This window comes from Panicum virgatum, chromosome 6N (assembly GCF_016808335.1).
Source record: "Panicum virgatum strain AP13 chromosome 6N, P.virgatum_v5, whole genome shotgun sequence".
NCBI lineage: Eukaryota > Viridiplantae > Streptophyta > Magnoliopsida > Poales > Poaceae > Panicum > Panicum virgatum.
In genome coordinates, this window is record NC_053150.1 from 12,253,815 (window position 1) to 12,281,631 (window position 27,817).

The window sequence follows — 27,817 nt, forward strand, 5'->3', positions numbered from 1 at the left end:
AATATTTTCTCCTTTTTTTTTTCTTCCCAACGTGCAGGTACAGAACGAACACTTTAAATTGAGCAATGAATATGAGTGAAAAATGGCTCTACTGTGCGACATTATATGGCTGTATAACTATGTACATGGTCTGCAATGTGCCACTCACGTGGTTCTCCATCATCACGTGTCGGTGAGACAAAATGGCATATATTGTTGTCCTACTACTAGTAAAATTTTACCCTGGAAACTAAGAATTCAAATGATGTTTAATTTTCAGGAATTTGACATATACTTGTTTCCGGAAACACTACTCAAAGGCTGATGAGTTTAACTTTCTTGAAAACAAAAACAATTAAGCTCACTCCTGATGATCTAAGCAAGTAAAATTTTGCCAGCAACAGAGATGAAACATGGAGGTATGGCAGCATAAATGTCAGTAAGCCAAGAGAGTGGGCCTCTGCATGGTGCCATACCAAGAATATTGCCATGTCCCTGTCCAGCTCCAGCAGTTGCCAGTGATGAAGCTTTGCTAGCTCAGAAGTAAAGGCAAGGTGTGATCTTTAGACCAGATGGTCACCACCAATCTTCGTTCGAGCGTTGGTAGTTCAGTAAAGGCGGTGTTTCAATTGTGCCTTCATTAGACCACCAGCTACCCAGCTCACCACAATAGATACTTGACAGGCATCGGCAAGTACTTGTAGAGTAGGCTGTAGGCAGCGTGCCTTGTGTCTGGAGAACAATTGAGACATTTATTTTAGTGTGAGGTATAACATGCCCAATGGTGAATAAGGTTTGAGGAAAAATGTCATTCTGTAAAATCTGGTTGAGCTCTTTTATACTATCACTCATTCTTATGAGAGAAACCCCGAAAACCTGGATGATGCGACACAGGAGAGTCCTCATTATTATTGAATATGATCAGAGGAAAAGAAGCGATACCATCACTCAACAAAAACATTGATTTGAGACGGACGAGCAAAACAGTGGCATATACATAGGCAACGGCTAACTAGGAAATTTAGAAGAATTGTGGTACAAATAATAAAAGTAATTCGAATATACAAAATTTTGCTATATTGTAAAGTTGTAGATTTTGAAATTTTAGGCAACTTTTGTGTTGATCATTTTTATTTAAAAATGTTTTGGTGTCTAAATTGTACGTACAACGGGTCGCATGTAGGTTTGTGAACGAGTTGCGAAAGGTTTTAAATTTTAAAATTTACTCTATAATAAAGTTGTTGTCAGTGTTTCGTATCACCGACGAGTAAATTTGTATGTGTGTCACGGTTTGGATGGTAGTGCAAGTATATGACACCAGATTTATACTTGTTCGGACTAAATGTCCCTACGTCCAGTTCGAACTCTTGCGCTCTTGCACTTAGTTCGTAGTAGGGATTACAAATAGACGAAAGTGGGAACAAGCTCCCAAGTCTCTGGGTCGCGTGCGAGTGAGTGTGTGTTGTGTTGGATTAGCCCACCCTCTCAGGGGCACCCCTCTTCCCTTTTATACCTCAAGGGATAGAGGGGTCAGATAAAAAAGGATAAGAGGTAAAAAGGAGGAAACCATGGGGATCAGATGTAACCCGACCCCTTTTACTCATCTGTCTGTCGTGGCGGGACCCACGATCCTTGCCGATGGTGATGGCAATCATTCGTCCCTCATTCCCGGTCCTGTTGTGATCTTGGCGGACGGGAATGGGCATGACGTACTATGGATGACGCCCCATTGATGATGTTGTTGTGTGCAGGGAATGGCCGCCCGGTCTCGTCCTCCGTCCGGATGGTCATCACGCTCTTGGCGCTGACTTCTAGGGGGGAGTGGTTAAGTAGTGCCCATCGGTGTGGTCATGTCGCGTCACCGCCCATCCCGTTTTGTACTGAGACATGGGTGATCGGTCACGTTCGCGCACGTGGATGCCTGACCGGTGGTAGTCTCCTATACTATGGAGTTGATGGATCGCCACGTGGCGTTGTGCGTCCCATCCCGCAGGGGTCGGGTGAGGCAGAGCCCTCCCGCGAGGTTCGAGCGAGGCAGAGCCCTCCCGCGAGGTTCGAGCGAGGCAGAGCCCTCCCGCGAGGGTCGGGCGAAGCAGGGTCCTGTCGCAAGCGGGCCGTGGGCCTTTCTCCTTGGCTTGGGTCATACCTGGCTGGCCGGATCGACCCCTGGCCGATAGGCCTTGGGCCGGCCTCATCGAACTGTACCAACTGTGCGTCTAACCTTCCAAATGTTTTAGCATTGACGGGCGGTTAGGGGGTATCCGTTACTTTTACCCCCATCAGTTGTAATTTTTGAATTTTTAATCAAACTCTATGTTGAGCAACTTTTGATTCCAATGCGTTTTGGTGTTCAAATTGTACGTATAATGTTGCTCATGTAAAAGTAATAATGGATGTAATGGGGTGTGGTTTGATTTAATTAAAACTCGAGAGTTCTTCAAAAAAATCCTAAGAGAGGACTAGGATGGAGAGTTGATTTTATGAAAAATTAATGTTTTCTTTGCAAATTTTCATGAACTTGAACTATTGCACTGCAGGTTGATTTCGAGAAAAATTGAGAGCTTTTTCTCAAAATTTTCTAAGAGAAAAGGTCGGACTGCGGGTTGATTTCTTTAAAGTTCGATGGTTTTCCTGCAAAACGATCGGGAAACACATGATTTAGACTGTTCGAACGTCCGGCGGATCCCATGGCCGGGGAAAGCAGGCGACGTAACCTGCTCCTCCTTTTAGTGTGAGAATCGTATTAAAAGATTAACTAGATTAACTAAGATTTCATGCAATACATAGGGTTTTTTTAGAATCACACAGTACAACGAAGACGCCCACAACACGCACGCACACTCACACCCTATGAATACACATACGCAAACCCTACCTCTATGAGCACCTTCGAAGGACTGAGCACCGGCAGTGTAACACCGGTAAATCTTAGGAAAATTCTAGAAAAATATGCGAGCACTTGGATTTGAACCCTGGTGGGTAGCGTATCACTGAACTGTTCTACTATTGGACTACAAGCCAATTCGCATGCAATACATAGGTATGAGCTGAAAATAAAAGAATCGAAGCTTACCTGGGCTACTTGCTCGGCCTGGCCTGCGTTGCCTCCTCCAGCCGGCCCGTGGACTACAGCTGCAAAGCTTGGCCTTGGGCCACGTGCAGCTGCCCCACGTGGCCTGGTTGCCCTAAGCTGGCCAGAGCCAGCGCCTCCCACGTGGGCTGCTTGGCGAGCCTGCTTCCAAGTTGGGCTGCAGGGCCCCAAGTTGGACTGCCTCGACCAAGGAGAGCTAAGGCGGTTTTTTCTTTTTTATATTTAAAAAAAATTAAAATTTCAAAAATATATGTCGGTTTTGGAAAATTTCAAAAATATACCCCGGTCGCCCTATGGGGGCGACAGGGCTCAAATATAATTTTTTTTCTTCAAATTTGTAATGAAGTCCCTGAAGAAAAAAAAGGGGGGCATGTCGCCCACCCCAGGGGCGACAGGCCAGTGGGCCCGCCAGGGGGGCCAGTCGCCCCTCCTGCGGGCGACAGGGGGGGCCTATCGCCCCCCCCCCCACGGGCGACCGGGTCAGGCCGCCTATATAAGGCCTCCCCCTCATTCCCTCCTCTCATTTGACCTCAAAAAATCCAAAAAAATCCAGAAAAAAGAGGGGTGAGAAGAAGGGAAGCGGCGAAGCTCTGCCGAATTCCGCAATTGTGATCTACCGGTAACTTTCGTATAAATTCGTTGATATTGTATAACAATTTAATTTAATTAGCAGATTAGCTGAATTAGATTTGGTGCTTTAGAACACTGGTTTAGTATTACAATTTAAGTACTATTACAGACTTTTTCAAATAAAATAATTATACATTAGAATAGAATTATGATAGTACCTTATTGATATTGCAGTATAAGACAATAGAATTATAACAGTACCTATATTTTCACGCATCGATTTGGTATACGATATGTGCATTGCTTAAATTATGGTTTGTTATTTGGCGCACCACACTATAGCGCCAATGTCTTCGTCAGGATCAACCTACATTCCGTGGAGCAAGTGTAAAGCCACCGTACCCAAAGGAATTGATGTGCCAATGTGCTTCTGCGGTTCGTTATGCAAGTTCATGCAATCTGAGGTTTTAGGAGATGACTACGGCATGAGGTTCTTTATGTGTGAGAACTACGAATATGATCCACCTAAGCGATATGGCAAAGACCGGGCCAAGATAGCAGGACAACATACACTATTTTTCTATATGACCTATGTCGTGGGGGTTCTAGGGGTACCCACAGCCGGGTGGCGGAGCGCACCCGCCTATTCCCAGTGAGGGAGTACTCGGGGAAGTACTAGGCGATGGGGCTGAATCTACGCTGAGACAAGGACTCAGGAACACACGATTTAGAGTGGTTCGGGCCGCCGGAGCGTAATACCCTACGTCCACTGGGAGATGTATTGTTCTTGGTGGTGTGTATGAACCTATCCTCTGCTGTTCTTGGATCTTACCCAGCCTGAGGTCTTCTAGCGGCGCCCCCTCCTTTTATAGACCAAAGGGGGGAGCGGATACATTGGACGTTGGGCCCCGACAGGTGGGCCCAACGCGACTGTGCAGCATACTGCGCAGAGTACTCAAACGACTATAGTAGTTGCGAATCTTTCCTCCGATATGCACACTGCTGCTCCTCTGACTCGGGGGGTCTTCTCTTGTCCCGTCAGCTAGGCGCCCGTTGGTGTAGCGCCGAGGCTATTATGTAGGCGTCATAATGGGAGAAGCCGAGCAGTCGCATTCTTCTGTCATGGCAGACTGGCAGGCGCGGAGTGGGCGGCGCCAGCGGCTCCACTACGCGCCTTGGTAATACGCGATCAATAGTCCCCCGTGGTCAAGGAATCGCCTCGGCTTTTGCTGTATCAATGCGGACGTTTACCTACCACAATGAATGCAGTGGTGGGTGAGACTTAGTATGGAGACCAAGCGGCCTTGTGCTTGTAGACACGTGTCGGCTCCGGACCGCCCCGAGGCAGGGCGTCGACTTCTCCCCTCAGAGAGGGGTCCGGTCACTATACAGGTGGTCCAGGACCTCATGAGGGGTCCGGGACTCCGCGGGGGTCCGGACTCCTCCGGAGGTCCGGAGCCCCAGCTGCTTGCGCTTGAGCGCCTGCCTCTCCCTGGACACGTGGCGACTCCGGACCTTCCCCAGTCGTGGAACGGGTCCGGATTGTTGTCGGGAGAACAGGACTTCGGACCGCAGGGGTCCAGCTGCTTGGATGTAGTCAAGGATAACTACAAAGGCCCTTGCCTAGACACAGCAAGAGGGGGTACCCCAGTCCTGGGGTACCGACTACCTAACATTGAGTTATGATTCTAACTTGTGTTGGACAAAGTCTCCTCCGCCTCTTTGTGATTTTATGCAGTGGTTCGACACCGTGCAGTCGCAGCAGGCAAAGGACATTGTGGAACAAAAAGCAAGATGGGCTGCAGAACGTTGGCGCCGAATGAAGCACGAGGAACAGCAAGAGGAGAAGCGCAACAAAGAGCAAGAAGAGATCCGCAAGAGGATGGAGGAGGTGGATCGTAAGGCGGCGGCCGAACGTGAAGCTGACAGGGAGAGAAAGCGAGAGCGGGCACGCCGTGCGAAGGAAGCCGGGCCCGAAGCAATTAGGAAGGGCAAATATCCTAGGTGCACTCAGTAGAGTAGTACCATGTAATCCCGGCATTTTACATTCCATAAGGCATGGTAGGTTTAGATGCAACAAGAAATTATCTTGTCGCGTGCACATGCCACTGCAATTAATTGTTTATGTTTTAAGTTGAGAGCTTAACTCTGTGTGTTGTAACCTTTACCATTTATTTGCAGTTGTAGCCGGGAGTCTATGAAATCTTTGAACTTTTCCTTAATACTTTCGGAGCTTTTCATGTCAATAGAATACTAAAAAACACACATTAATATAACGATAAGAATTAAGAACTAAGAAATACATCAGGGTATGCTGCTAAAAAGCTCGAATAGCTCAAAATAGGAACCATAGTGTATCTAGCTACGAGTACGAGATCACAGATTGCCACTGCTCAGCACGGCGATCACGGGTTTCCCAAATGTCGCATTCTTTGCCCAGACATACGTGACAAAAGACGACAACCCAATAGCAGTGCTCTTCCAACATTTCAAAAAGATGTGACAACACGGCAACCACACCAGCTCACCTTCAAAGCAGTCTCTCTGGCGAGGACGACGGACCTGTCATTCTACAGCGAAGGTCTGTGGCGTGTAGTGGGGAAGGCGGCATCTAGGCGCGATCGACCGAGCGGCAGTAATGCAGTGCTGTGAGTCTGCATGCACAGAGATGCATCGAGTAGTCATTTCGAGAATCGAATCTAGCCTTTTCAGTGTTAGGTCAGCTAGCCTCTTCACTGTGTTGTCATGTAGGTTTTTTAGGTGCATTTACACTCCACACTCCAGATATCAGACCTTTGTGCGCCTATAAATACTCCCAAGTTTGTGAACTCCCAGCACAACTCAAACACAAACCTCATTGTATACCCAATGTCTGGAGGTGGGTCTAGCGGGAAGAATTACTATGGTTTTGGGAAAGGAAAAGGGGGAAGAAAGGGAGACCCCATAATATGGGAGGGGCCTCTTGGACCTGATTCCTTTACTGAATCAGTGTTTGGGTTTCCGCTACAGCACAAGAGTGAATTTACCAATGAAACTCCTCTTCGACAATATGATAACCGTAGAGAACCGTGGCCAAAATGCAGACATGGTGAGGACTGCTTAGTGCAGATGTGCACCGACGGGATGGATGGCGGTCGGCGTTTCTTTAAATGTCCACACGCATGGGTAATACTTGGTTGTTTTATTTCTTTATCTTCAATGAGACACCTTACATGGAATTTGTTTTGCAGTCTTCCGATGCTCCAGAAAACTGTGGTTTTACTAGGTGGGTAGATCCTGCACCAATTGATTCTGTTCAGGAGTTCATCGAGTACCTCCAGATAAAGATCTTTGATCTGGAATGTAAGGTAAACCATTATGAGGAAGTGAGCGAGGGTAACAAAGACCACGAAGTTGATGATATCAGCAATGCAGCCGGTTCACAGGATGAACCATGCACTATTCCTTACTGCAACTGCCCTTGTCACAAGAAGAAGGGCCATGCGCCTCCGGCACCACCGCCTGCATCACCTGCAATGGGTGGATACTGCGGAGAAGGCTCAACGCAGTTTGCTACGTGGGGGTACGGCTACTAGGACTACCCTAGTGCTAGTGACATGCTGCATCATTGTGTTTATTCTGTTTTTTTTAAATTACCTAAGGCATGTTAGGTTAGTCCGGAATCTGTTTACCGTAGTTTGCAACGGGTTCTGACATGCCACTGCATGTGTGATGTGTGTTTCATTATCGTTGTATTATGATGTAAAATTTGGTGGTTCACATTACGTAATGCATTTCTTAGTTCTTATTTCTTATCGTTATATTAATTACATGTGTGCTTTTAAGTTACCTGTAGATCAGGAGTACGCAATTCGGCAGAGCTTCGCCACTTTTCTTCTCCTGACCCCTCTCTTTTTTCTGAATTTTTAGGCTCAAATGACAAAGGGAATGGCGGCGAATGGTGGCCAGGGTTTAAAACAGGACCCTGTCGCCCCCCGCAACGGGCGACAGGGTCCTGTCGCCCCTGGGGTGGGCGACAGGGGCCTGTCGCCCGTTGGGGGGGCGACAGGCCCCCCTCTTTTTTTCTCTCCAGGGACTTCGTTGCAAATTTGAAGAAAAAAAATACATTTGAGCCCTGTCGCCCCCCCGTAGGGCGACCGGGGTATATTTTTGAAATTTTCCAAAACCGACATATATTTTTGAAATTTTAATTTTTTTAAATATAAAAAAGAAAAAACCGCAGAGCTAAGGATGCGTACCACAAGGTCTAACAGATCTATGAAAAATATCAAAAAAAAAATCCATTAAAAACAACTCTAGGAGACCCTCTATCAAACCCCCTACCCAAATTTGGAGGGTGAAATCAAGAAAAACAACTCCAGCAGACCCTCTACTTGAGTCCATAAACTAGAGAGGCCTCCAAATCTCCCCCTCCACCTCTAGGCCTGGGGGGTCTCTAGGGAGCCCTCTATCCGTGGGCCCCACTCACCATACCCTCTAGACTTGGATGAGGGCTCAAATATGTGGGCTTCTGCTGGAGTTGGATGTATTATTTGGATGGTATGAGATGGGGACCAGCCCCTAAATCTATATGAGGGCTGTGATTTGAGGGCTATTGCTGGAAATGCTCTAATCATCACGAATAGGAGAGAAAACGGAAAACATTCTCAAGAACACGATTTGGAGAAAACTTACGAAATTTGGAGCTAAACGTGAAGAGCAAGAATTCACCTGAAATTCACCCGAAAATGAAGAAAAAATGCTTGGAAATGGAAAATCAAGTAGCAAGAATATGAATCTTAAGTCCGAAGGATACGAGGAGCTTATGCCAATCTCAGTGGGAGTATTATAGGAGTGTCATGGACATTAAATTTGCTAACATGTACCAATAGTATGAAGAGAGAGAAGAGAGGAGTGTCATGAAATATGAGAAGAGTATTATCGCCATGACACTCCACTGGCACAGTTTTCAAGTTTCCAGTCTTGGTAACTGTGTCGATGACACCTCTATTAAGACTGGCCTTAGGACCTCATTCCCAAGAAAATCTCCACAACTCTAATCCCAAAATGAGCAAAATAAAAGAGAAAATTAAGCTAGGGTTAAAGAGATCTCCAACTAGCTATGCCTTGCTTCTATATGGTCCTCGGCAAAAACTCGTAATGATATTTCTAGGATAACTACCCACACAAGTGCAAAACTTCGGATTTTTGTAAAATCATCAGATGGCACGCCGTGCGAACTTTGCGATGGCGCCACACGACCTCCTCGATGTCGACGTGTGTTTAATTTTCGCCAAGCCTCTGACGCTGCTTGACTCAATCGAAGCCATTTTCATCCGTCCATGTACTATTGCTTTTCAGTGCACCATGTGGATTGTCCGTGACTCCGTCCTGACTCCTCGGGCCTCTCGGTCCAAGCCTACTCGCATTTGTCTTCACCGCCCTTCGTTCATCGCCACCAATATTTCGCTTTACCTTCACTGCATCCATCGACCGCCACATCACATTCTACGCACATCACAACATGATCCTGAAGATATAGATAGAGGTCGATTAATAGTTCCACTAGTCGTACCGTGGGATATAAAAAGCATCTATCCAATATGAACGCCACCTGCATGTGTAATATCCTTCCACCGCCTTTCTTCAACAAAAAAAAAAACTTCCACCACTTAAATTCGTTTGAAAATGGATGCATCTGAATCTAAGGGTATTTTTGGTTGTTTGAGTTGCAGCTTTTGAGCTTTCTGAAAAATTATTGCTGACTTTTTGGTTCTAAAAATTCAGCACTAGTTTGAAAACATGTGTTTAGCTTTCTAAGCTCAAAAATTACGAGAAACTCCTATAACTGAGCTTTACAACTTTCCATATAAACTCAGTTTTCCTGAACTTCCAGCTGTCTAGAACCTGGATGAGAACTTCGATGTTTGTTTGAGCTTTTGAGAAGCTATAAAGCTCAAACAAACCGAGTTAGATTCTAAATCGTCATTTGCCACCTCCTATTCATTGTCAAGTGTAAACTTGCGGTTCTTAACATTACGCCTGAGATGAGAGGGATCTCATTTCCAATTCGCAAGCTCAGCATGCTAGGCACTCGGGTCAGTATACCGATCCCTGCGTTGCCCTGCAGTAACGACGACAATAAAAAAAACAAAGGAGGAACTTTTTGCAAAGTCTATTCCACGCACACGATTTCCTATCGACGCATCACAGAAGCAGCTGCCACACATGGCGTCCGCACCCTGCTCATCTTGCTAGGGGGTGGCAGCTGGCGAGCTAGGGGAGGGTGAGGGGGAGAGGATGGCTAGAAAGAGGTGGTAGATAGTGGAACGACCACTGGCGGCCGGGGTGGGGGTCGAGGCGACGGAACCTTTAAGGTTTTGAACTATTGGGGCTTCCATAGCCAGCGGTTTTAGAGGAGGAAGCCGGAGTGATAGGTTAGCCGGCGGAGCGACACCGAAACCAAGAATGAGTGGTAGAAGATGGGGAAGCAGCAGTTGTCGTGGATTCTTGCTGGAATCGTGGCTAGCCGCCCGCTGGAAATAGACGCCCCCGAAACTTTCAGCCTGTGCTAGGGGTGTTTTCCCCTAACGTTTAACTATAGCTACAGCTAGCGTGGGGTCTCGCTACTTTACGGTCGACCGTAAGGAGACCCTCCCTACGATCGATCTACGGACCATTCGTTTTTTTCTATTTTTAGTATTTTTTGTCGTTTTCAAACATAAAAACAGAAAAAATCAAAAAAAGAAAATTTGGACAGGAGAGAAAATTTTTCAAGAAAAAAATTAGAAAGATTGAAAAAATTTCAATGAAAAAAAGATGGAAAAAATAACGGTAGAAAATTTGAAAGAAAAATTTACATCCAAAAAAATGAAGAGAAAGATTTTACATCCAAAAATAAAAAACTCAGGTAAAAAGATTTGTATCAAAAAAAATAAAAAATAGAAAAAATAAAAAAAACTACCGATGGCGACGGCGGATCCGCCGCGCGCCACCGGAGCGGTGCGGATCCGCTACCGCCGCCGCGGATCCGACGTCGCCGGCCCCGCGCACCGCTCCCCGCTCCGCCACCGGACCACCGTCTTCCCGCCGCGCGCCGCTGCCTCACTCCGCCGCCGCTGATTCGCCGTCGCCGTCCCGCCGCGCGCCGCGCGCCGCTCCCTTGCTCCGCCGCCGCGGCCCCGCACGGGCTCGCCGTTCAGCCGGAGGGAGGCAGGAGATGCGCGCCTAGAGGGTGAGGGAGGCCGCGTCAGGCGTGGCCGGGCCAAAAGCACGGCCATGGGCGCACCTCCGGCGGAGAAATGGAGGGGGGAGGAGAAAAGGAGGCGGGAAAGACCACGGAATGGGAAAGAAGCAGAGGTTGAGTCGACCCGATTGGGGCCAGCGTGGCCGGCTGGCCAGCTAGCCAAACAGAACAGGCTTTCCATCTCAGCCGACGCGTGCTCCGTCGTACAGTTGGGGCGTGATTGGATGGCTGGGCGTCCCCAGTCTACCTGCATCTACGAACCAGGCTCTCCCCCACCAGGCCAGCTGCATGCAACAAATGTTTGATTGGTTGTATGCATCGGCACATACAGGTTTCTCGAGGCCGGTGTTTGGTTGCCCTCTTTTGCTTGGTTTTGTGTGCATATTACCTTTCAACCAAAGCATGTGAGCACTCCGTTGCATCGGCCGGGCCGGACCTGACTCGCCAGATACGCTCGATTTCCACGTCCCTGGCCAACGAAGATGCAGTTAACCAAACAGCCCCTTGGAGTACGCCCCACCTCCGGATCCTCGAGATGCGCTGTGGCTGTGCCGTGCAGTGCAGGTGCAGCCTGCGTTGCGCTGCCTTTCCTACTGCGCGGTGGGCCCCCACCGCGCCTGGTCCACGCCTCCTCTGGTCCCCTGGCCCCATCCCCTCCCTCCCTCCTCCTGGCTTGGCTCCCACTCCCACCCCGCGGGTCGTCTCAAAAGCCTCGCGCACCACGGCACCGTCTCCCACCCACCCCGCAGCAGCCAGCGCCCGCGCCGCCGAGCACCTTGCCCTCCTCCTCCTCACCCCACCCGCGCCGCCGCCCCCACCCCCCCGCCTGATGCCGCCGCTCGCCGGCCCCGGGATGGCGTCGCGCGGGGGAGATCCGCCCGCCCGGGCTTCCCGGTAAGCTCCGCCCCGATTTTCCAACCCTCCCCCTCCCCCCCCCCCCCCCATCCTCTCTTCCAGTTCTTCCAGCTGTCGAATCGAACCCCCCGAATCTCCCCCTCCCTCAACCCGTGCAGATGGTGGTGGACGGATCGGCTGCCGATGCTCATAACCTAGCCCCTCGCTGTCCGCCCGTGCGCGCTCCGATTAGGGCGTTGTTCCCCTCGACATTGAGCTCTGCGGCGCCGTTTCGCGCAATGCTGTTGCCGTACCGCGCCGCCGCCGCCATCCGCGGGTGTGTGTGCGCGCGCGCGAGGCCTCGGACTGATGTTTCCCCCCTTTTTGTTTGTTCTTGCGCCCTGCAGGTGACCGAGTTTTCAAGCTCAAGTGACGAGCAGCGGCGTCGTTCGCCCGTGCGGCTTCCACTCGGCTGGTAAGCTCCCACCAGCTACCACTCATGCTCCTGTCGGCGGAAAATGCCGCCCATTTATTGCGCACTCATGTAGCGGTTATCGCTTGCTTGTGTCGCCTTGTTGTTGCCTTCTAATGCCCATTAGTAATCAGTTCTTTCCATTATGTTGCTTTTTATTACACTGTAAGGCTTCTCGACATGCGCAGTTATGTCAGTCACATGGTGGCGCATTTGTCGGGGTATGCTCTTGCTTCCATTATTGCGAGGGGGAGACATGATGTGTTTCCCTCATTATCGATTCTGCTCAACCTTCTACTAGATTTTCCTTGTCGTAGTGTTAGGGAATGTGGCACGACTCCTCCAACCATAGGAACATGCTGACGCAATTATGAACTAAACTTTTTTGTACATGTAAACATCTAGAGATTGAAAACCACAGACGATTGTAGAATAATAGGTATACTATGATGATTTGGGTTTTACTTGGAATTTTCCGAAAGGAAATTTCCAAAAAGTGGATATTTCCACTAATGTAAAAATGCCCAACACTTAGATAATGGTTGTTACGCAACCTACGGCCCACAGTGAACTAGAGTATAGATCGGTTATGTAGTTATTCAATTGCCGTTTAGCTGATCTGTGAGCATTGTGAAGTGAATGACTCAAGGCTGGTGGTAGTTGCATACATGCCACATATGTCTGTTGCCCACACAAGCTGAGAGGACACCTGGATACTTAGTTGGCATTCGAGGTGCTAGGTGCCAAGATGCCGCCTCATAGAGCCTAACGTGCCTCATAGAACTCTGGTCAACAGGTTACGTCTTTTTGCCGCTGAAGCAATAAGAATTCCTTTCCTGAATGAACTTCCCAACGAAGCTTCTCTCTGTTGTGGCATGGCAAGTTGTGTGAAAGCCTCCCAAAATTAGCAGCTTCTGTGTTGAGGACCCCTAATCCTAAAAGTCTGCCAAGATGATAAAATTCTTAAATCCTAAAGTTAGCCCAAGGTGACGAGAATCCTATAATCCGTCTCATTTCATTGCCCACTCTTCATTCTTTGCAATCAGTGCTGTGCTACTTTCATTTGCGGCATAGCATTCAAAATCTTTGATCTGTTGGGCAATTAGATTCTTATTATCTTCCATGTTTTCCTGAAATTCTAGAAGGTTTTAAGTTGCAATTTTGGAATTGACTTCTAACTTATAATTGCAATTGAGGATTGTTACAAAAATATCCAACGATTTGAGCACTGGTTGAGGTATGAGTTCGTAGCAGTTGAGCCACGCTAAGTTTTGGTGATCGTATCATGTTTTATGTAATGTGTGATGTTGGATATGTAGGAAGTCTATATATCTAGTTAAAAAGGACGTACCCAGTGCCGTAGGCTCCCGCACTGTGCGGGGTCTGGAGGAGGTTATTAGCGGGAGGTCTTTCCCACACACCGTGCAATGTGTAGAGGCCACCGCTCGAACCTGTGACCTCTCGGTTCACAGGCGGCAAGCACTACCACTTGCACCAGTTATGTTACCGAAATTAAATCTAAATTTATGAAGTTCCTTTCAAAGCAACGACTCTGCAACAGTGTAACTATTGGGTGAATTTACAAAAACGGCAACGATGTACCTAATAGTTTTGAAAGCATTGTCGTATTGAGGGAATGAGGGCTTTGTAGACTTTCTATGTATCATGATGTACTGTATAGAAGAATTGAAGAGATTCTAGCTTCACTTCCTCTTCTATTTTTCCTGTTTCCTTAGAAGTCAGAATTATGATGTAAAATTTCCTTCTTTGTGCACCTGAGTCCAAATGTTGGTAAATACAGCAGTAGTGAGAGAATGTGAAGCTTCACTGGATTTTTTTAATTACCCTTTTTATTTTTGAATCATTTGTGTGTTATACCAAAAATAATTTTATAGATGCACCATTTTCTATTTGTATTCAAAATTTTACACAGACCCTAGATATTCTGGCATCGTTTGTCTACTGGGATGTCAAATAAAGTTTCAGATTAATCAAGTTGCTTTTAGAAAGTGTAGCAAAGCTGCATGTGTAGTCACAATCACTGTATGCTTTGGTTAGTGTGCTAAGCACCAATTATTAGTTAGAGGACAGAGTGAGGTTGTGTCAACTACCATTTTTTTCCCAATATTCAGCTTTTTAAGATACTAATACTTCTTTCCCAAATTTTGACCTAGGAAAATGACAAAATTTACACTTGTTTTAGTTTGAAGACACACAAAATCATATATTTATTACCTTGTCTTGTATGCTAAGAGTACATATTTCTCTCTCCCTGAATTTGTTACTATTGATCTCCTAAAATGGTACGTGAAACTGCTAGTCACCTAAAACTTGTACTCCATTATACGTGAATGCAATCTTTTGTAGTCAAGACTAAAGTATAGAAGGATATGCCCTTTTTTTCCTTTCATTTTTATGCACGTATATTCTGTTCTTCTGCACCACTGTGGTCTTGTTCTATTTGTATACTCAGTTCACACGGTATAATACTGCTTAGCTGATGTAGTTCATATTCTTCCATCCAGGAATTGTGATGGCTGCAGAAAAACACAATGGGATGAGCCTGACGGACAAGAGACAACTAGTGTATGAAGTTGCAAGATGGCCGCAAGGTGCTGTGGAGATTCTTCAGTGCTGGACCCGCAGGGATCTTCTTGAGCTTATATGTGTGGAGCTGGGAAAGGAGAGGAAGTACACCAATGTTCCAAAATCTAAGATGATTGCTTATCTCTTGAAACTAGTTTCACGAAACAGTGGACAACTCAAGGATGGTAATGCAAAGGCTATATTATCAGGGCAGGATAACATAGATGAAACACAAATGAAAGAATATGAGGAACAAGAACAGTATTCAGTCAAAACTGCAAACTTTGACTCATCAATGCACACGGAGGCTCGAGCTGGTACAGTGGTGTGCAGAAATGTTGCATGCCAAGCCATACGGAATGCAGGCGATAAATACTGCAAGCGTTGCTCTTGCTGCATTTGCAATAAATACGATGATAACAAAGATCCTAGCTTGTGGTTGGTTTGCAGCTCTGATAATCCATACAGTGGTATTTCATGTGGTATCTCTTGTCACCTAAATTGTGCACTAAAGAATAAAAAAGCTGGCTTTGTCAAGAATGGGTGCAACAAGTTGGATTGTAGTTTCTACTGTGTTAACTGTGGTAAAATCAACTGGCTAATGAGGTATCCTGACTGTTTTGGTTCATTAACATCCCTATAAAATTATGAGTTACTCCCTCCGTCTCCCAAAATAAGTGTTGTTTTAGAAAATTTCAGACACATTACTCATCCTAAGAAATGACTTTGCTACCCCTAATTACTTCCAGCAATTGTGATTGAAAACTGTGTTATTTATTTGATTTTCTGGATCCTCAATGAATGCATATACATTGGAACTAGAAAAGTAACATCTACTAAGTATTTGATTGGCTCTATGCATTTTCCTATACAATGGTTTCTTGGTACTTGGTATTACTTTAATTAGATGGATCTCATTACAAGCTAAAACAATGGGACGAAATTTGAATGCTAAAACAACACTTATTTTGGGACAGAGGGATTATAAGAATGAAAAATATGAACTCTGTTGTTATCCTAATTCTTATTTAGGTCTGACCATCCAAAACTATTGTAACAGTATGTATTAATGTGCAATGCTTTATTTGGTAATTTTTTATCATAAGTGAACATATCTTTCTAGTCCCTTTAATGAGGTTGACAAATTTTAGTAAAGAAAAAGTGATAAATGGAGCCTAATATGTTTTACATGCTAAATATTGTAGCCACCTATGCCTCTTGTGCCTGTTAAACTCCATTTATATTTCTTACCTCTTTCGTACTGCAGGAGTCTGCGGAAACAACTTGCAATTGCCAGGGAGGCAAGAAGAGTTGATGTGCTTTGTGAGCGGCTGTCATTGAGCCATAAACTGCTGAAAGGGTCTGAACATTACAAGGAAATAGCAAGCATAATCAGTTCAGCTGTGAAAACACTAGAGAAAGAAGTTGGTGGTGCATTGGATCAAGTTTCTGCAAACATGGGGCGTGGCATCGTGAACCGGCTTAGCTGTGGCGCTGAAGTTCAGAAGCTTTGTTCAAGTGCATTAGAAATTGTAGACTCTACAGTAGATAACTCCTTGGAGTTTGAGTTGAATGATAATCCTAAAGTCCTGGGTAAGTTTCTCTTACAATTTGACTTCCCTATTTGCTCAAACTGCATCTGAATGTTTAGGCGTATTCTTCCTTGAACAATTGGACATAGTTGTGTTTGTTACCCCCCAAAAAAAGTTATCAAAGATTTGCTTACAAAAGACAAAAGATACAGGCTACAATTTCGTCTCTGAACAGATGGTATTTACCTTTTCAGGTCCCCAACCCCAAATCCTTTTTGATGAGATTACTCCGTTTTCTGTGGTTATTGCTTTAAAATATCAGGATAACATCGGTAAGGAGCACATTGATGGTTGCAAAGTATGGCATCGAAGTGCTAAGGTTCTCAACTATTCATCAGAGCCCACATGCCACATACTGAGACCAAATACAAGGAGCCTGGTTTCTGGTCTAAGCCCTTCAACTGAATACTTCTTTAAGGTTTTGCCTTTTAGCAGCATAGAGGAGTTTACTGAGCGGGAGGCAAAATGCACTACACGGAGCCTTGACCACGGCAGCAGCCAGTGTTCAACTCAGAATTCTGAGAGTGTGTGCCTCAAAGAGGATTCAGTGCAGCATCGGAAAAAGGATTTGAATTTGCAGAATCATCAGAGAGCCATTCAATATGATTCACCTAAGGGTTCTACAAATTCAAGTGAGAACAATTTCTCCTGTGACCGGTATTCTAAGCGGGCTAAGATTGCAAGTGACAACGATGAAAGCCAATTACCACCATCTGAAGTTTTACCTTTCCTGAGCTCCAACTCCTCTCCTTCAGAAGCTCCAAGCAAACCTGACTTGCTCATTGGCACCCCAGATTCGGCCTCCAAGAACTACGTGGAGCAGCAGTACGAGTACTGCGTGAAGGTGATCAGGTGGCTGGAGCACGAAGGGCACATGGACAGTGACTTCCGTGTAAAATTGCTCACTTGGTTCAGCCTGAAGGCAACATCGCAGGACAGGCGAATTGTGGGCGCTTTTGTGGATGCTCTCATTAGTGATCCCGCGAGCTTGGTCGCCCAACTGGTTGATGCATTCATGGATGTTGTCTGCATCAAGGAGAAGCCCCCTCAGCAGCAACAGAAGGGTGCATGCTGCAAGCTTCGGCACTAGAAAGCTTCATCGCTGCACGAAGTCTCACCGTGTGACATCATTTTGCTGGTAACTTTCTGGTGATTGAAGGATGAATATCCAATATTGAAGCTATTGTCTATTGTTGACTATCAGGTTGCATCTAACTTCTGTTATCGGGCACATGAACAAAACTCCTGGAGGTTGCTGACAGGTGCAATGTGGGCTGTCGTTATGAGAGACGCCTATATGTAGTAGGTGCTTCATTTGGCATTCAGGTCCATTTGATATCTCATTTATTCATTCAAATTCAGTCGGTAGGGTGATGATTGGTCCATGAATACAAATCCATGTGTAACCTTGTGATGGTGGGACATGGTTCATGATCCGGTTTGGGTGTAACCTGCAACTCCTGAATAGATGGAGCTTGTAAGAGTAGACAAGCAACTGTATGCATATGTGGAATGCTATGGTGGATCTGCAAGTTAACTTCTGTGAAATCATATCCTGACTAGGATGTGTGTTTGGAGTGTTCGGTTCCACGCCCACGAATATTTTTTTTATTTTTAACCTATTTTTCAATTTTATTTTAAAAATAATCCACCGGACAAATATTTGCAGATCTAATCCTTTTGGTCGCGTCGGTCTGCGTGGCGTGACAAAAAAAACGCTGTCGCGCTTTGTCGCGCCACATGCATTGGCATGACAAGGTGTGCCACGTTGGCACGTTTCGGAGCACTCGAAAAGGGTCTGCTAGCGCATATTTCATGTGTCAAGCTTGCAACTTCCACCGGCATAACAGTACAGTTTTGTCACGCCACCCCTGCTGGTGCGACAAGGTCTAACCTTAGAAAAATCATATCTTTTTCATACGAACTCGGATGGAGATGATTTTTATACGAAAATTGTAGCTCTCAATGAGATCTACAACTTTGTAGTTTTGAGTTTCTTCATTTGAAGTCATTAAAATATTTAAATAATTAATTTAAACTTTTGGCAGCATATTAAGCACTTGTACATTTATCGGATCGTCTCATGTTTATCATGGGTACAAATTAAGTTTTATATAGTGGTTGATATATGAAATAATATGGACTAAATAGTTCGATAAGAAATCAAATTATATCATCATTGAATACGGAATATAATATAACACTCTAGATATTATTAGTTATCGCTTTAACTTGCGAGTTGGTCTAGTTAAATTGGTTGGAGCATGATCATGAATTGGTTGGTAGGTCAAAGAACTTTATGCTATTTTCTTGCTTTGAGCCATCATTTTACTTCCATCTATCAAATTAATCTGTTTTGATCCCCATTAGCTGTGCCCTACGGCGTGGTCTTGATTGGATGGGCAAGTCTGACTAATTTTTGTATTCGGCACGGACTTTTTGATTACATTCTAATTTTTCTTATTTCTTTAATTCTAAAATTAGATATTTTTTAATCATTTGTAATATGGACTCTTGAGTCAGTTTGGACCGATAGATGTTCGTAAAATTCAACGGTATAAATCATTCTTTTTTTAGATTAATGTTGAAATTTCTAGACCCTCTCAACGAACGTGGTGGCTCTCTGTTTTTTCGATAACGACAATTTCTTATTAATATAATAGGTATCTAGAGTGGTGGGATCCATGGGAGGCATCTCCAGCAATGGTCTTGGCTAGCCCAAACAAGTGGTGCAATCAATGAGTGTCACGCTGACCAAAGAATGTATTGTGAAAAGAAAGCCATAGGATGGAGAACAACTGAAAGTACTCATTTTATCTAAACCACTGAATTACTAGTATAAAAACATGTATCTTTTTCAAACTGTTATAATATTTTAAGATCTTAATCTTTCAAAAAATTATTTGATCATACGATATAGTTTGATTTCTCATTGTATTTCTTATCGAACTATTTAGTCCATATAATTTCATATATCAACCATTATATAGACCTTAATTTATACCTATGATAAACATGTCAAGTTAGAGACAATCTGATTTAGGTACAAGTGCTTAATATATTGTTGAAAATTTAAATTAAGTATTTAAATATCTTAATGACTTCAAATGAAAAAACTCGAAACTACAAAGTTGTAGATCTCATTGAGAGCTAAATTTTCGTATAAAAATCATCTACATCCGAGTTCGTATGAAAAAGATATGATTTTTTTAAAGTCGGACCTTGTCGCTCCAGCGGGGTGGCGTGACAAGATTGTTACTGTCACGCGCGGTGGGAGTGGCGTGAAGATTAACACGTGGAATATGCACTGGGAAACCCCTTCCGAGTGCTCTGAAGCATGCCAACGTGGCACACCTTGTCACGCCTGCATGTGGCGTGACAGCGTGTTTTTGTCGCGCCATGCGGACCGGCGCGACCAAAATGGTTAGATCTGCAAATATTTGTTCGGATGAATTATTTTTTAAAATAAAATTGAAAAATAGGTTAAAAATAAAAAAATACTGCACGCACACCCACTTCTCCGACTCTCCATCGTCCCAATTCAGCCTTTGTTTAGTTGAAAAACTTTTGAAATTTTGATACTGTAGCATTTTCGTTTGTATCTGGTAATTATTATCTGATCATGAGTTAACTAGGTTTAAAAGATTCGTCTCGTAAATTACAGACAAATTGTGTAATTAGTTATTTTGTCTAGCTATATTTAATACTTCATACATGTGTTCAAAGATTCGATATAATGAAGAATCTTATAAAGTTTTAGAATTTTGGATGCAACTAAACAAAAACTCAATAAGACGCCTTGGTTCCAATGGTGAAAATAGGTATGGGATTTCACACCTGGCGAATCTTTCACTCTAGATGATGAACCCACAGTCAGAGATGAACCTTGGTCACCATTGACTTGCGCAGGTGACAGGTGACGTTAAGACTGTATAATCATCGCTAAACATTCGCAATGCCAACGAGGCAGGCTAACAATCCAGCCCGTCGGAGTCCGTGTCGGATAGCAGCAGCCAACAACCCTCCCGGCCGGCGGGCTCCGAGTCCGAACCCGGCCCAACCAAATCAAGGCCCGCCACCATAAAACAGGAGCGGGGAGGAGCAGAGGAGGGAGAAAAAAAAAAGCTCTTCAACCCAACCCGCAAGCAAACTCTCGCTCGCATCCCCCCGCACCAGCAAGAGAGAGAGACGAGGAGTCGACGAGCCCAGACCCTGAGCTCCAGCGCACGCCGCCGCCACAGCCGCCGGCGATGGATCCGAAGCTGACGGAGGTGCCCCAGGTGTTCGCCCGCTTCAAGGCGGCTTACGCCCGCAACGACCTCGACGCCTGCGTCACCCTCCTCTCGCAGCTCAAGGTGCGTGCCGCCGGCCCCGCCGGATCTGTCTCGCCCCGCCGTTCCCTTCTTCCTCGATCTTTCGGCTCCTCCGGGGGATTTCTCGGTGGCTGTTCGTGGGTTCTGGGGGTGGGATTTCACGCTGGAGGCATGGAAGATGCGATTTTTATCTACCTCTGGTTCGATGGTTCCGAGGGATACGATTTGTTTTGTGTTTCCCGTCAGCGTAGGGCGGCTGATCCGGTGACGCCGGCGCGATGGGTCTCGCCCTGTTTTGGTCGTTTTCGGTTTGGTTCTAGGGTTTCCTCCCATCCGTGTCCCATTGGTTTGCACTCTGCAGCAGGTAACGGGGAGAAAGGACGGATTTTTAGCAGTTTTTCGTGATGTACCGTCACTTTTTGCTGCTTTTGTTGATTAGATCCGCACTTCAACTTCTCTTCCGGCTGAGATTTGATTTTTGGCGGAAATCCTGGATTTTCACTGGATAATTGAATTGCCTGTGTCATTTTAAGGGAGTAAGGTGCGAGTTACAAATGTGGTTGACACGCGAAACTTCTTGCTTCTGCAGGTCCAGCTCACCAAATTCCCCAGTCTTCCGCCGTTGTTTCAGCAGACACCCAACGCTGTAGAGGAGCTCAAACTTGCACGTAAGATGACCTTGGCCTCCTGCTTCTATATCAGTTGTTGCCCTAGCAATCCTTTAGTGATATGTATGTCAGTATGTGCAAAATTGCGTTCTTGTGTTTTCAACTCGCACAGTGAATATACGGATAGTGTCGCTTCTTATCGTAAATGTAGTACTGGATATCGCATCTGGTGCTTTGCTTTACTTCCTTACCATGATAGTACACAGGCATAAAGGATCAGTTGTGCTAATTGATTATATTTTACTTATGCGTATCCTTATGACTAAGCTGTTTAGTAATTATTAAATCTTCAAGAGGCGAGTAAATTCTTGAGCACTCATTCTAATATTTCTCGAGCAGAGCAAGTGCTAAAACACTGTCTAAAACATTTCAGGGGACATTTATGAGCATGCGGTTGTTTTGAGCGTGAAACTTGAGGACCAAGATGCTTTTGAACGCGATTTCTGCCAGCTCAAGCCTTATTACATGGATACATGGTTAGTTCCTCATTACCAATCTGTTCATTTGGTTTCTAATTTCTTTATACTGGATTAATGAGAAAGTTAGATTAACATTTTAAAGCTGGATTAGGAGGGTGTATTTTTCTGATGTGCAGAAACATATATAGTTTTTCTTGCATGAATGAAACAAAAATTATTGCGTAGATGATAATTTGGAACAGCTCGCTATATGCCCAAGAACAATTAAAACATATTGTTCAGCTCAGGATTATGCCCTGCTGTTGTAATATGCATCCAACTGACTCCCCTGGTTTGCAAACCAATCCTTCTGGTGTGTCTGTATATGTAAATTGAGGTTTCCAATTAGTGGAATCAGCAAAACATTATTTTTAGTTGGCTAAATAGTCTCAATTGAGACACAAACTGGATGTTATGGTGGTTAAACTTCAGCCTGAAGATCATTGCTGCTAGGAGTTATTTTGTTCAGGAGCATTCTATAATTAGATCATTGCTGCTAGGAGTTATTTTGTTCAGGAGCATTCTATAATTTTTGTTATGCATTTACTATGTTATTTATGCTAAACAATTTGATATTTGATACTGAATGATATTTGTTGATGCAGTGGCATAATACCCCCCTCACCAGAGGAGTACCCAATTTTGGGACTCAATCTTCTGAGGTTGTTGGTCCAGAATAGAATTGCAGAGTTCCACACTGAGCTGGAGCTTCTGCCTGTCAAGGCACTTGAGCATCCTTGCATCAAGCATGCCGTCGAGCTTGAGCAATCCTTTATGGAGGGTGCCTACAACCGAGTGTTGAGCGCTCGGCAAGCTGTGCCGCACGAGACCTATGTTTACTTCATGGACCTTCTTGCCAAAACAGTTAGGTGAGTGGACTTCTGTTACTGCTGGTTGTTTGACTGTATGGTTTTATCATGGAGATGCTTATGGTGTTTTCTGTTGTCACGCAGAGATGAGATCGCTGGGTGCAGCGAGAAGGGGTATGATTCCCTATCCATAAGTGATGCCAAACAAATGCTGATGTTCAGCTCGGACCAAGAACTGCACCAGTACATCACAGAGGTAATTTCTATCATTCATTCTCTCCTTCCTGTATCTTGAGTGTATTTCTATGTGCTACCGTACGATATTCACTAGATTCTGATAATGTCAAAATTCATTAACAGGAGCACCCGGAATGGGAGATTAAGAACGGCTCCGTCTTCTTCCAGAAGGCCAAGGAGTCGCAGCCCTGCAAGGAGATCCCATCCTTGCAGCTAATCAACCAGACGCTCAGCTACGCTAGGGAGCTGGAGCGCATTGTATGATTTAGTTCCACAATAATTTCGATGAATGTTTTTTCCCCTCTGGTCACTTGGCATGGCCTGTACTGTCATTACGTTTCATCACAGCTCTCGTGTCTGAAAAATTTATCATGTGAACCTCTGGGAGCTGTATCTGTCCGACCTATATTGAATTGTTAGCTCCATTTGTGTTTCGCCATGGTCACATGGAAAAGGTTAAATTCATAAATTGAATTTAGGGTGACTGCGTTGCTGACGCTTTAAGCTGCCGAGGGTACACCGTTTTGTTATCTGACTGAATGATATTTCTGTAACGTGACTGTATCCTCTTCGTTTTGTATATTGCACGAACCATTAGCTTTCGCCGGCGACGGTGAATCCATCTGTTTAGCCTTACCATTCTGTTAGCATGTGCGTTGTGCTCTTATATAAAGGACACAGCATCTCCTTGTCCAACTGAGGGGAAGAGGCCCCTGGCCGGTGATCTCGCTCTCCCAATCCTCACCGGCCTCCCACTCCCACCTCCGGCTGGCCCTGCTCCCGGTGTGTGGCCGGCCACGCTCGTGTGGTCGGGTGGTTGCCACCGCGGCCTGATCTAGGCCCGGAGGCTTAGGTGGCCGTGCTGCCGCCGCCGCTCGCCATGGGGCGCGGGCTTGCTGTGCCTTTCAGCGGCCTTGGTGAGATCGTTGCTGCACCGCTGCCGCTCGCCCCGGGATGGGTTGTCGTCTCGCACGCGACGCGTTGGACGTCTTCCTCAGAAAGGCTAGAGATTTAGCCAGCTGCTAGCTGCAAGAATTCTTACAGCTCATCTCTCAGCTCACTTGTACAGTGGTTTAGCTTTCCACCATTAATATATGGTTCACTTGTCTATCTCACAAACTTTCTTAGTTCTTGTGTCGAAGCTGGCTGTAAATTTACAGCCCACACTTCTCTTCTCTCTCCTCCACTTCACCATTCAGCTTACTAATAGCTCACCATAATACTTGCTCTCAAAAGGTCGCTAGGGTTCTGGAGCCGGCTCTGCTCGCCTGGGGTCGGCCTCCTGTCGCCCCCGCTGGCATGGGTGGTTGGTTTCCACCCTTTGCTGGCCGCCCTTTTTTCGGTGGTTGTCTGCTGTGGGGGTGTCAGCCGGTGGGCTCTTCTGTGCTGCAGCGCTCTTGCTTTGGGACGGAATGGGGTGGAGCGAAAGTCTACCGTCTGTTTGCGGGCCAATGACGGCGGTATCGCCATCCTCTCGCAGATACTTTGCCACCCTTCTATTTGTTGGCGGATGCTTCGTCGCCGTTTTGCTCTGGCGGATGCTTTGCCTCTGCCGTCGTGTTGGTTGGTGATCGTGGGTTCAGTGGTTGCTTTGCCATCATTGTTGTGTGGTTAACCTTTGCACCCTTAGCGTTGTATTTTCTGTAGCGAAAATGGCCTCTCATGCCATATTTCAAATATAATGTTTTGGCGATTGATGACACACGCAACACTTGAACTAATGTGTTTGCTTAGATGATATATTCAGGCTCTTAGGTTCAAGTGATGACAAAGAGAAGAGAGGCGAAGCTAGGCCCGAAGGGCCGCCCCTACGGGGGTTCCGCTACCCGGTTAGCGGACGGGGGTCGAGGGGGAGCCGCCCCTCGCGGGTCTCAGGGCAGCGCCCTGAAACCTAAAAGAAATCAAGTCACCGGTTGAACCGACGCCAAGCAAATTACACACGTCGGTGCATTGACTTGAGCACGTCTGGGAGTTTTAGTATCACCGGATGAACCGACGTAAGGCAAAATGTACTCATCGGTGCAATGACAGAGATGGCCTGCGGGCTAGGGTTTGGCACCGGATGAACCGACGATAGGAAGTTTGAATACGTCGGTGCAATGGCAGAAGCAGACCAAGGAAAATGCATACATCGGATGAACCGATGATGCACCGGTTAATGGCGTCGGTGCAGTTGTCCAGAGAGTTTGTTTTTCAAGGATCAGAGGACAGTTGCACTCACCGGTTAAACCGACGCTAACATTACATACACCGGTCGATTGCGTCGGTTGATTGCCCGTACACGTAACGGCTAGTTTTCAGTGGGCAGTTTAGTATCACCGGTTAAACCGACGATGGCGATTTGGGGAGCATCGGATTAACCGGTGTTAAGCACATTTCTGGCAGCTTTTCTCCAACGGCTATATTTGCTTGTGCTGCCTATATATACCCCCAAGGCTGCACCATTTGAGTGAGCTGGAGTTCAAAGAAGTATACTAGAGCTAAAGATCATCTCCAACCACCATAGAGCTTCATTGTACATCATATAGGCTTAAGCACACTTGTTAGAGTGCTTAGTGCTTGATTAGGGATTAGTTCTTGCGAGAGCTCCCTTGAGAGAAGTCTTGCTGCGGCAAGCAAACACTTGTACTCGTCGTGTGACCCTCCGACTTGGTGTGGAGTGGCAACGACACTTTGTGCGGGGAAGGAGGCCCCTACTTGGTGTTAAAGCTCCAAGATAGTGAAGACGGTGCCGTGGTGACGCTTCGAGATAGACGGTGGCGGTGACCTCGTCTTTGTGACTTGGTGTCACTTAGCCTTTGCTTGTCGGGAGCCTTGGAGGCGTGGCAAGACGGTGATCAAGCGAAGAGACTCGGTATCACACTTGTTCTTTGTGAGCAAGTGGCCGTGGACGTAGGGAGGGACTTTGGTGTCCTAACCGAACCACGTTAAATCGTGTGTCTTGGTGTCTTCACGGGAGTTTGCATATCCTCTCCCTTACCGCTTTACTTACCGCATTACGTTTCCGCATTTACTCTTTCTTGCTTACCTTTACTTTCCTAGTTAGTTTGATTAGGATTGGCTATAGGTTGCAAGTCTTTTGGGGTAAGTAGAGGGTAGCATAGATAAACCTTAGTCATAACTAGCATGTGTAGGACGTGTTAGGTTTATCTTATGCAATTAGATTGAGCCCTAGGATAGAAAAGCGATTAGCGACCCTATTCACCCCCTCCCCCTCTAGGGTCGGACACCCCGGTGATCCTTACATTTTCCTTTAGCAGGTTCAGTTGTTTGGTCATGTCTCCCCTGTTTTTATTATTGTTCTTATTTGTTGTCCTTGTTCCGCTAGGCGCTCGCCTAGACGCGATTCCACGCGATTAATCGCAAGGCGAGGCCCGTTGCCTGGCCTAGGGGGGGTAGGCGGACCCCTAGGCGGGCACAGCTCGTCGGCGGCGCCGATGGGGGTGGAGAAGCGTCCAGCGAAGGGCGCCAGTGGAGGAGGAAGCAGGGGACGGGCCGGCGGAGGTACGGGTGGCAGCGGCGGAGGAGGAGGCAGGGGCAGGCGCGGAGGAAGAGGCAGGGCGGCAGCAGCGGCGCAGAGGAGGCAGGGCAGCGGCGTTAGGAAGGGAAGGAGGCAGGGGCGTCGGGAAGGGGAAGGAGAGGAGGATAGGGAAGGAGATAAGGTGGGAGGTGGGCTGTTGGGCCGTTGGGCCGCTTTGATGGGCTTATTTTTTTGACTCTAAGGCTTAGTGGTTCTCTGTTTTTTTCTTTTAGAGGTATATATGATGTATATAAGAATGTATATGTACGTATATGGTACCGCCTAGCAAGCCGTCTTGAAACGCCTAGGCTCGATTAATCCCGACTAGGCTCTAGGCTGCGGGTCACCGCCTAGAATCCGCCTAGCGCCTAGCGGAACCATATTTGTTGTATGGGCCGCCTGCCACTTGCTTAGTGGTGCTCTGTATCCGCCTTAATAGCCTCTGCCTATTAAAACTTGTAATGGTCGTATTGCTTTACTCTTAGTGAAATGGGCATTGCTACGGTACTCCATTTACCTCTTAGGAGGTAAGAGGTCAAATAAATCTGAGCCGTTAAATTTTCAAGGATTAAATCCATCTTAAACATAAAAAATATATGTGCTTAATTATCTTGCATGCACGCAGAATTGCAGATCCAAAAATCATGGAACTTCAAATCTTGTTTTCTAATCATGCGTGCAGGTTGTTTCACCTAAATCATGCATGCACGTACGTGTATGGAAAAAGCAATATTAGTCTCGTTGGAGTGTAGAAAAATTTTCTAACAGTTAAAAATAACATGTGCACATGTATTTATGTCACACTATAGAAAATAAACGCCTACCTCTAAGCTACATACATCTCTCTCTTTTACAATCATGTCACGTTAGACCAAGTCCTACCACTAGATTATTATGTCATACCACTAGATTATTATGTCATGATACATATGTGCAGCTGTCATGCTACATGGTTGTAAAAATATTTTTTCTGATCAGGTTTGTCACGTATACATGTTATTGTCACTAACATGTTTTTTTTTCAAAGTGACCACACACCTCACGTTTGCTTTTGTTCACGTTAAAACAAATCTGAGATCTCATCAACTAATGCTTATGACCGCACATCACATGGAAAAAACAGAAATATAAGATCTCAACTAATATGCATGCAAGTTAGTTCTAATTCTCTATTTTCTAATTTAAAATATATAAACTAAATATTAGAACTATTACCTCCTAAGAGGTAATATGTCATTAGATCAACGATCCACAGTCACTTTGGTGTACCATAGCAAATCTCTAGTGAAATACGTGCTCAGGCACATTTGTGGAAAAAATAGTGTTTTAGGTGAAGAGTGATGCACCTCCCTAGTTGTGTTGTTTAGCCGCGCTCAGCAATGCATATTTGAGCGAGTTGTGACTGCCGTGCATGGTTTTTACCCTCCAATTGCACGATTTTTGGGTCCGACTCTCTTAATAAA

At 45.8% G+C, this 27,817-nt stretch overlaps 2 protein-coding genes across 3 annotated transcripts; both read left to right on the forward strand.

The window, feature by feature from the left end:
- Positions 1-11,554: 11,554 nt before the first annotated feature.
- LOC120679095 (VIN3-like protein 2) lies at positions 11,555-17,900 on the forward strand. Of its 2 annotated transcripts, none has more exons than XM_039960600.1 (5): positions 11,555-11,759; positions 12,107-12,174; positions 14,697-15,363; positions 16,025-16,350; positions 16,544-17,900. In XM_039960600.1, exons 3-5 carry the CDS (start codon positions 14,705-14,707, stop codon positions 17,437-17,439), a joined length of 1,881 nt encoding a protein of 626 aa, XP_039816534.1. In that variant the 5' UTR covers positions 11,555-11,759; positions 12,107-12,174; positions 14,697-14,704; the 3' UTR covers positions 17,440-17,900. The 2 variants fall into 2 exon arrangements, with proteins under 2 accessions (XP_039816534.1, XP_039816535.1); XM_039960601.1 differs by having other exon boundaries at positions 11,630-11,759; positions 11,879-12,174; positions 16,544-17,439.
- A 2,556-nt stretch (positions 17,901-20,456) lies between these two features.
- LOC120679096 (26S proteasome non-ATPase regulatory subunit 8 homolog A-like) lies at positions 20,457-23,338 on the forward strand. The gene is made up of 6 exons (XM_039960602.1): positions 20,457-20,704; positions 21,252-21,330; positions 21,704-21,806; positions 22,394-22,657; positions 22,742-22,853; positions 22,958-23,338. Exons 1-6 carry the CDS (start codon positions 20,600-20,602, stop codon positions 23,096-23,098), a joined length of 804 nt encoding a protein of 267 aa, XP_039816536.1. The 5' UTR covers positions 20,457-20,599; the 3' UTR covers positions 23,099-23,338.
- Positions 23,339-27,817: the final 4,479 nt, after the last annotated feature.

What these genes read in the sequence shown, in the direction of transcription:
- LOC120679095 (XM_039960600.1), top strand. Translation starts at nt 14,705, where the DNA reads ATGGCTGCAGAAAAACACAATGGGATGAGCCTGACGGACAAGAGACAA. An exon ending in AAAATCAACTGGCTAATGAG is followed by an intron (nt 15,364 to 16,024) that starts GTATCCTGACTG and finishes TTCGTACTGCAG; the next exon opens with GAGTCTGCGGAAACAACTTG. An exon ending in TGATAATCCTAAAGTCCTGG is followed by an intron (nt 16,351 to 16,543) that starts GTAAGTTTCTCT and finishes TTACCTTTTCAG; the next exon opens with GTCCCCAACCCCAAATCCTT.
- LOC120679096 (XM_039960602.1), top strand. Translation starts at nt 20,600, where the DNA reads ATGGATCCGAAGCTGACGGAGGTGCCCCAGGTGTTCGCCCGCTTCAAG. An exon ending in CCCTCCTCTCGCAGCTCAAG is followed by an intron (nt 20,705 to 21,251) that starts GTGCGTGCCGCC and finishes TTGCTTCTGCAG; the next exon opens with GTCCAGCTCACCAAATTCCC. An exon ending in AGAGGAGCTCAAACTTGCAC is followed by an intron (nt 21,331 to 21,703) that starts GTAAGATGACCT and finishes AAAACATTTCAG; the next exon opens with GGGACATTTATGAGCATGCG.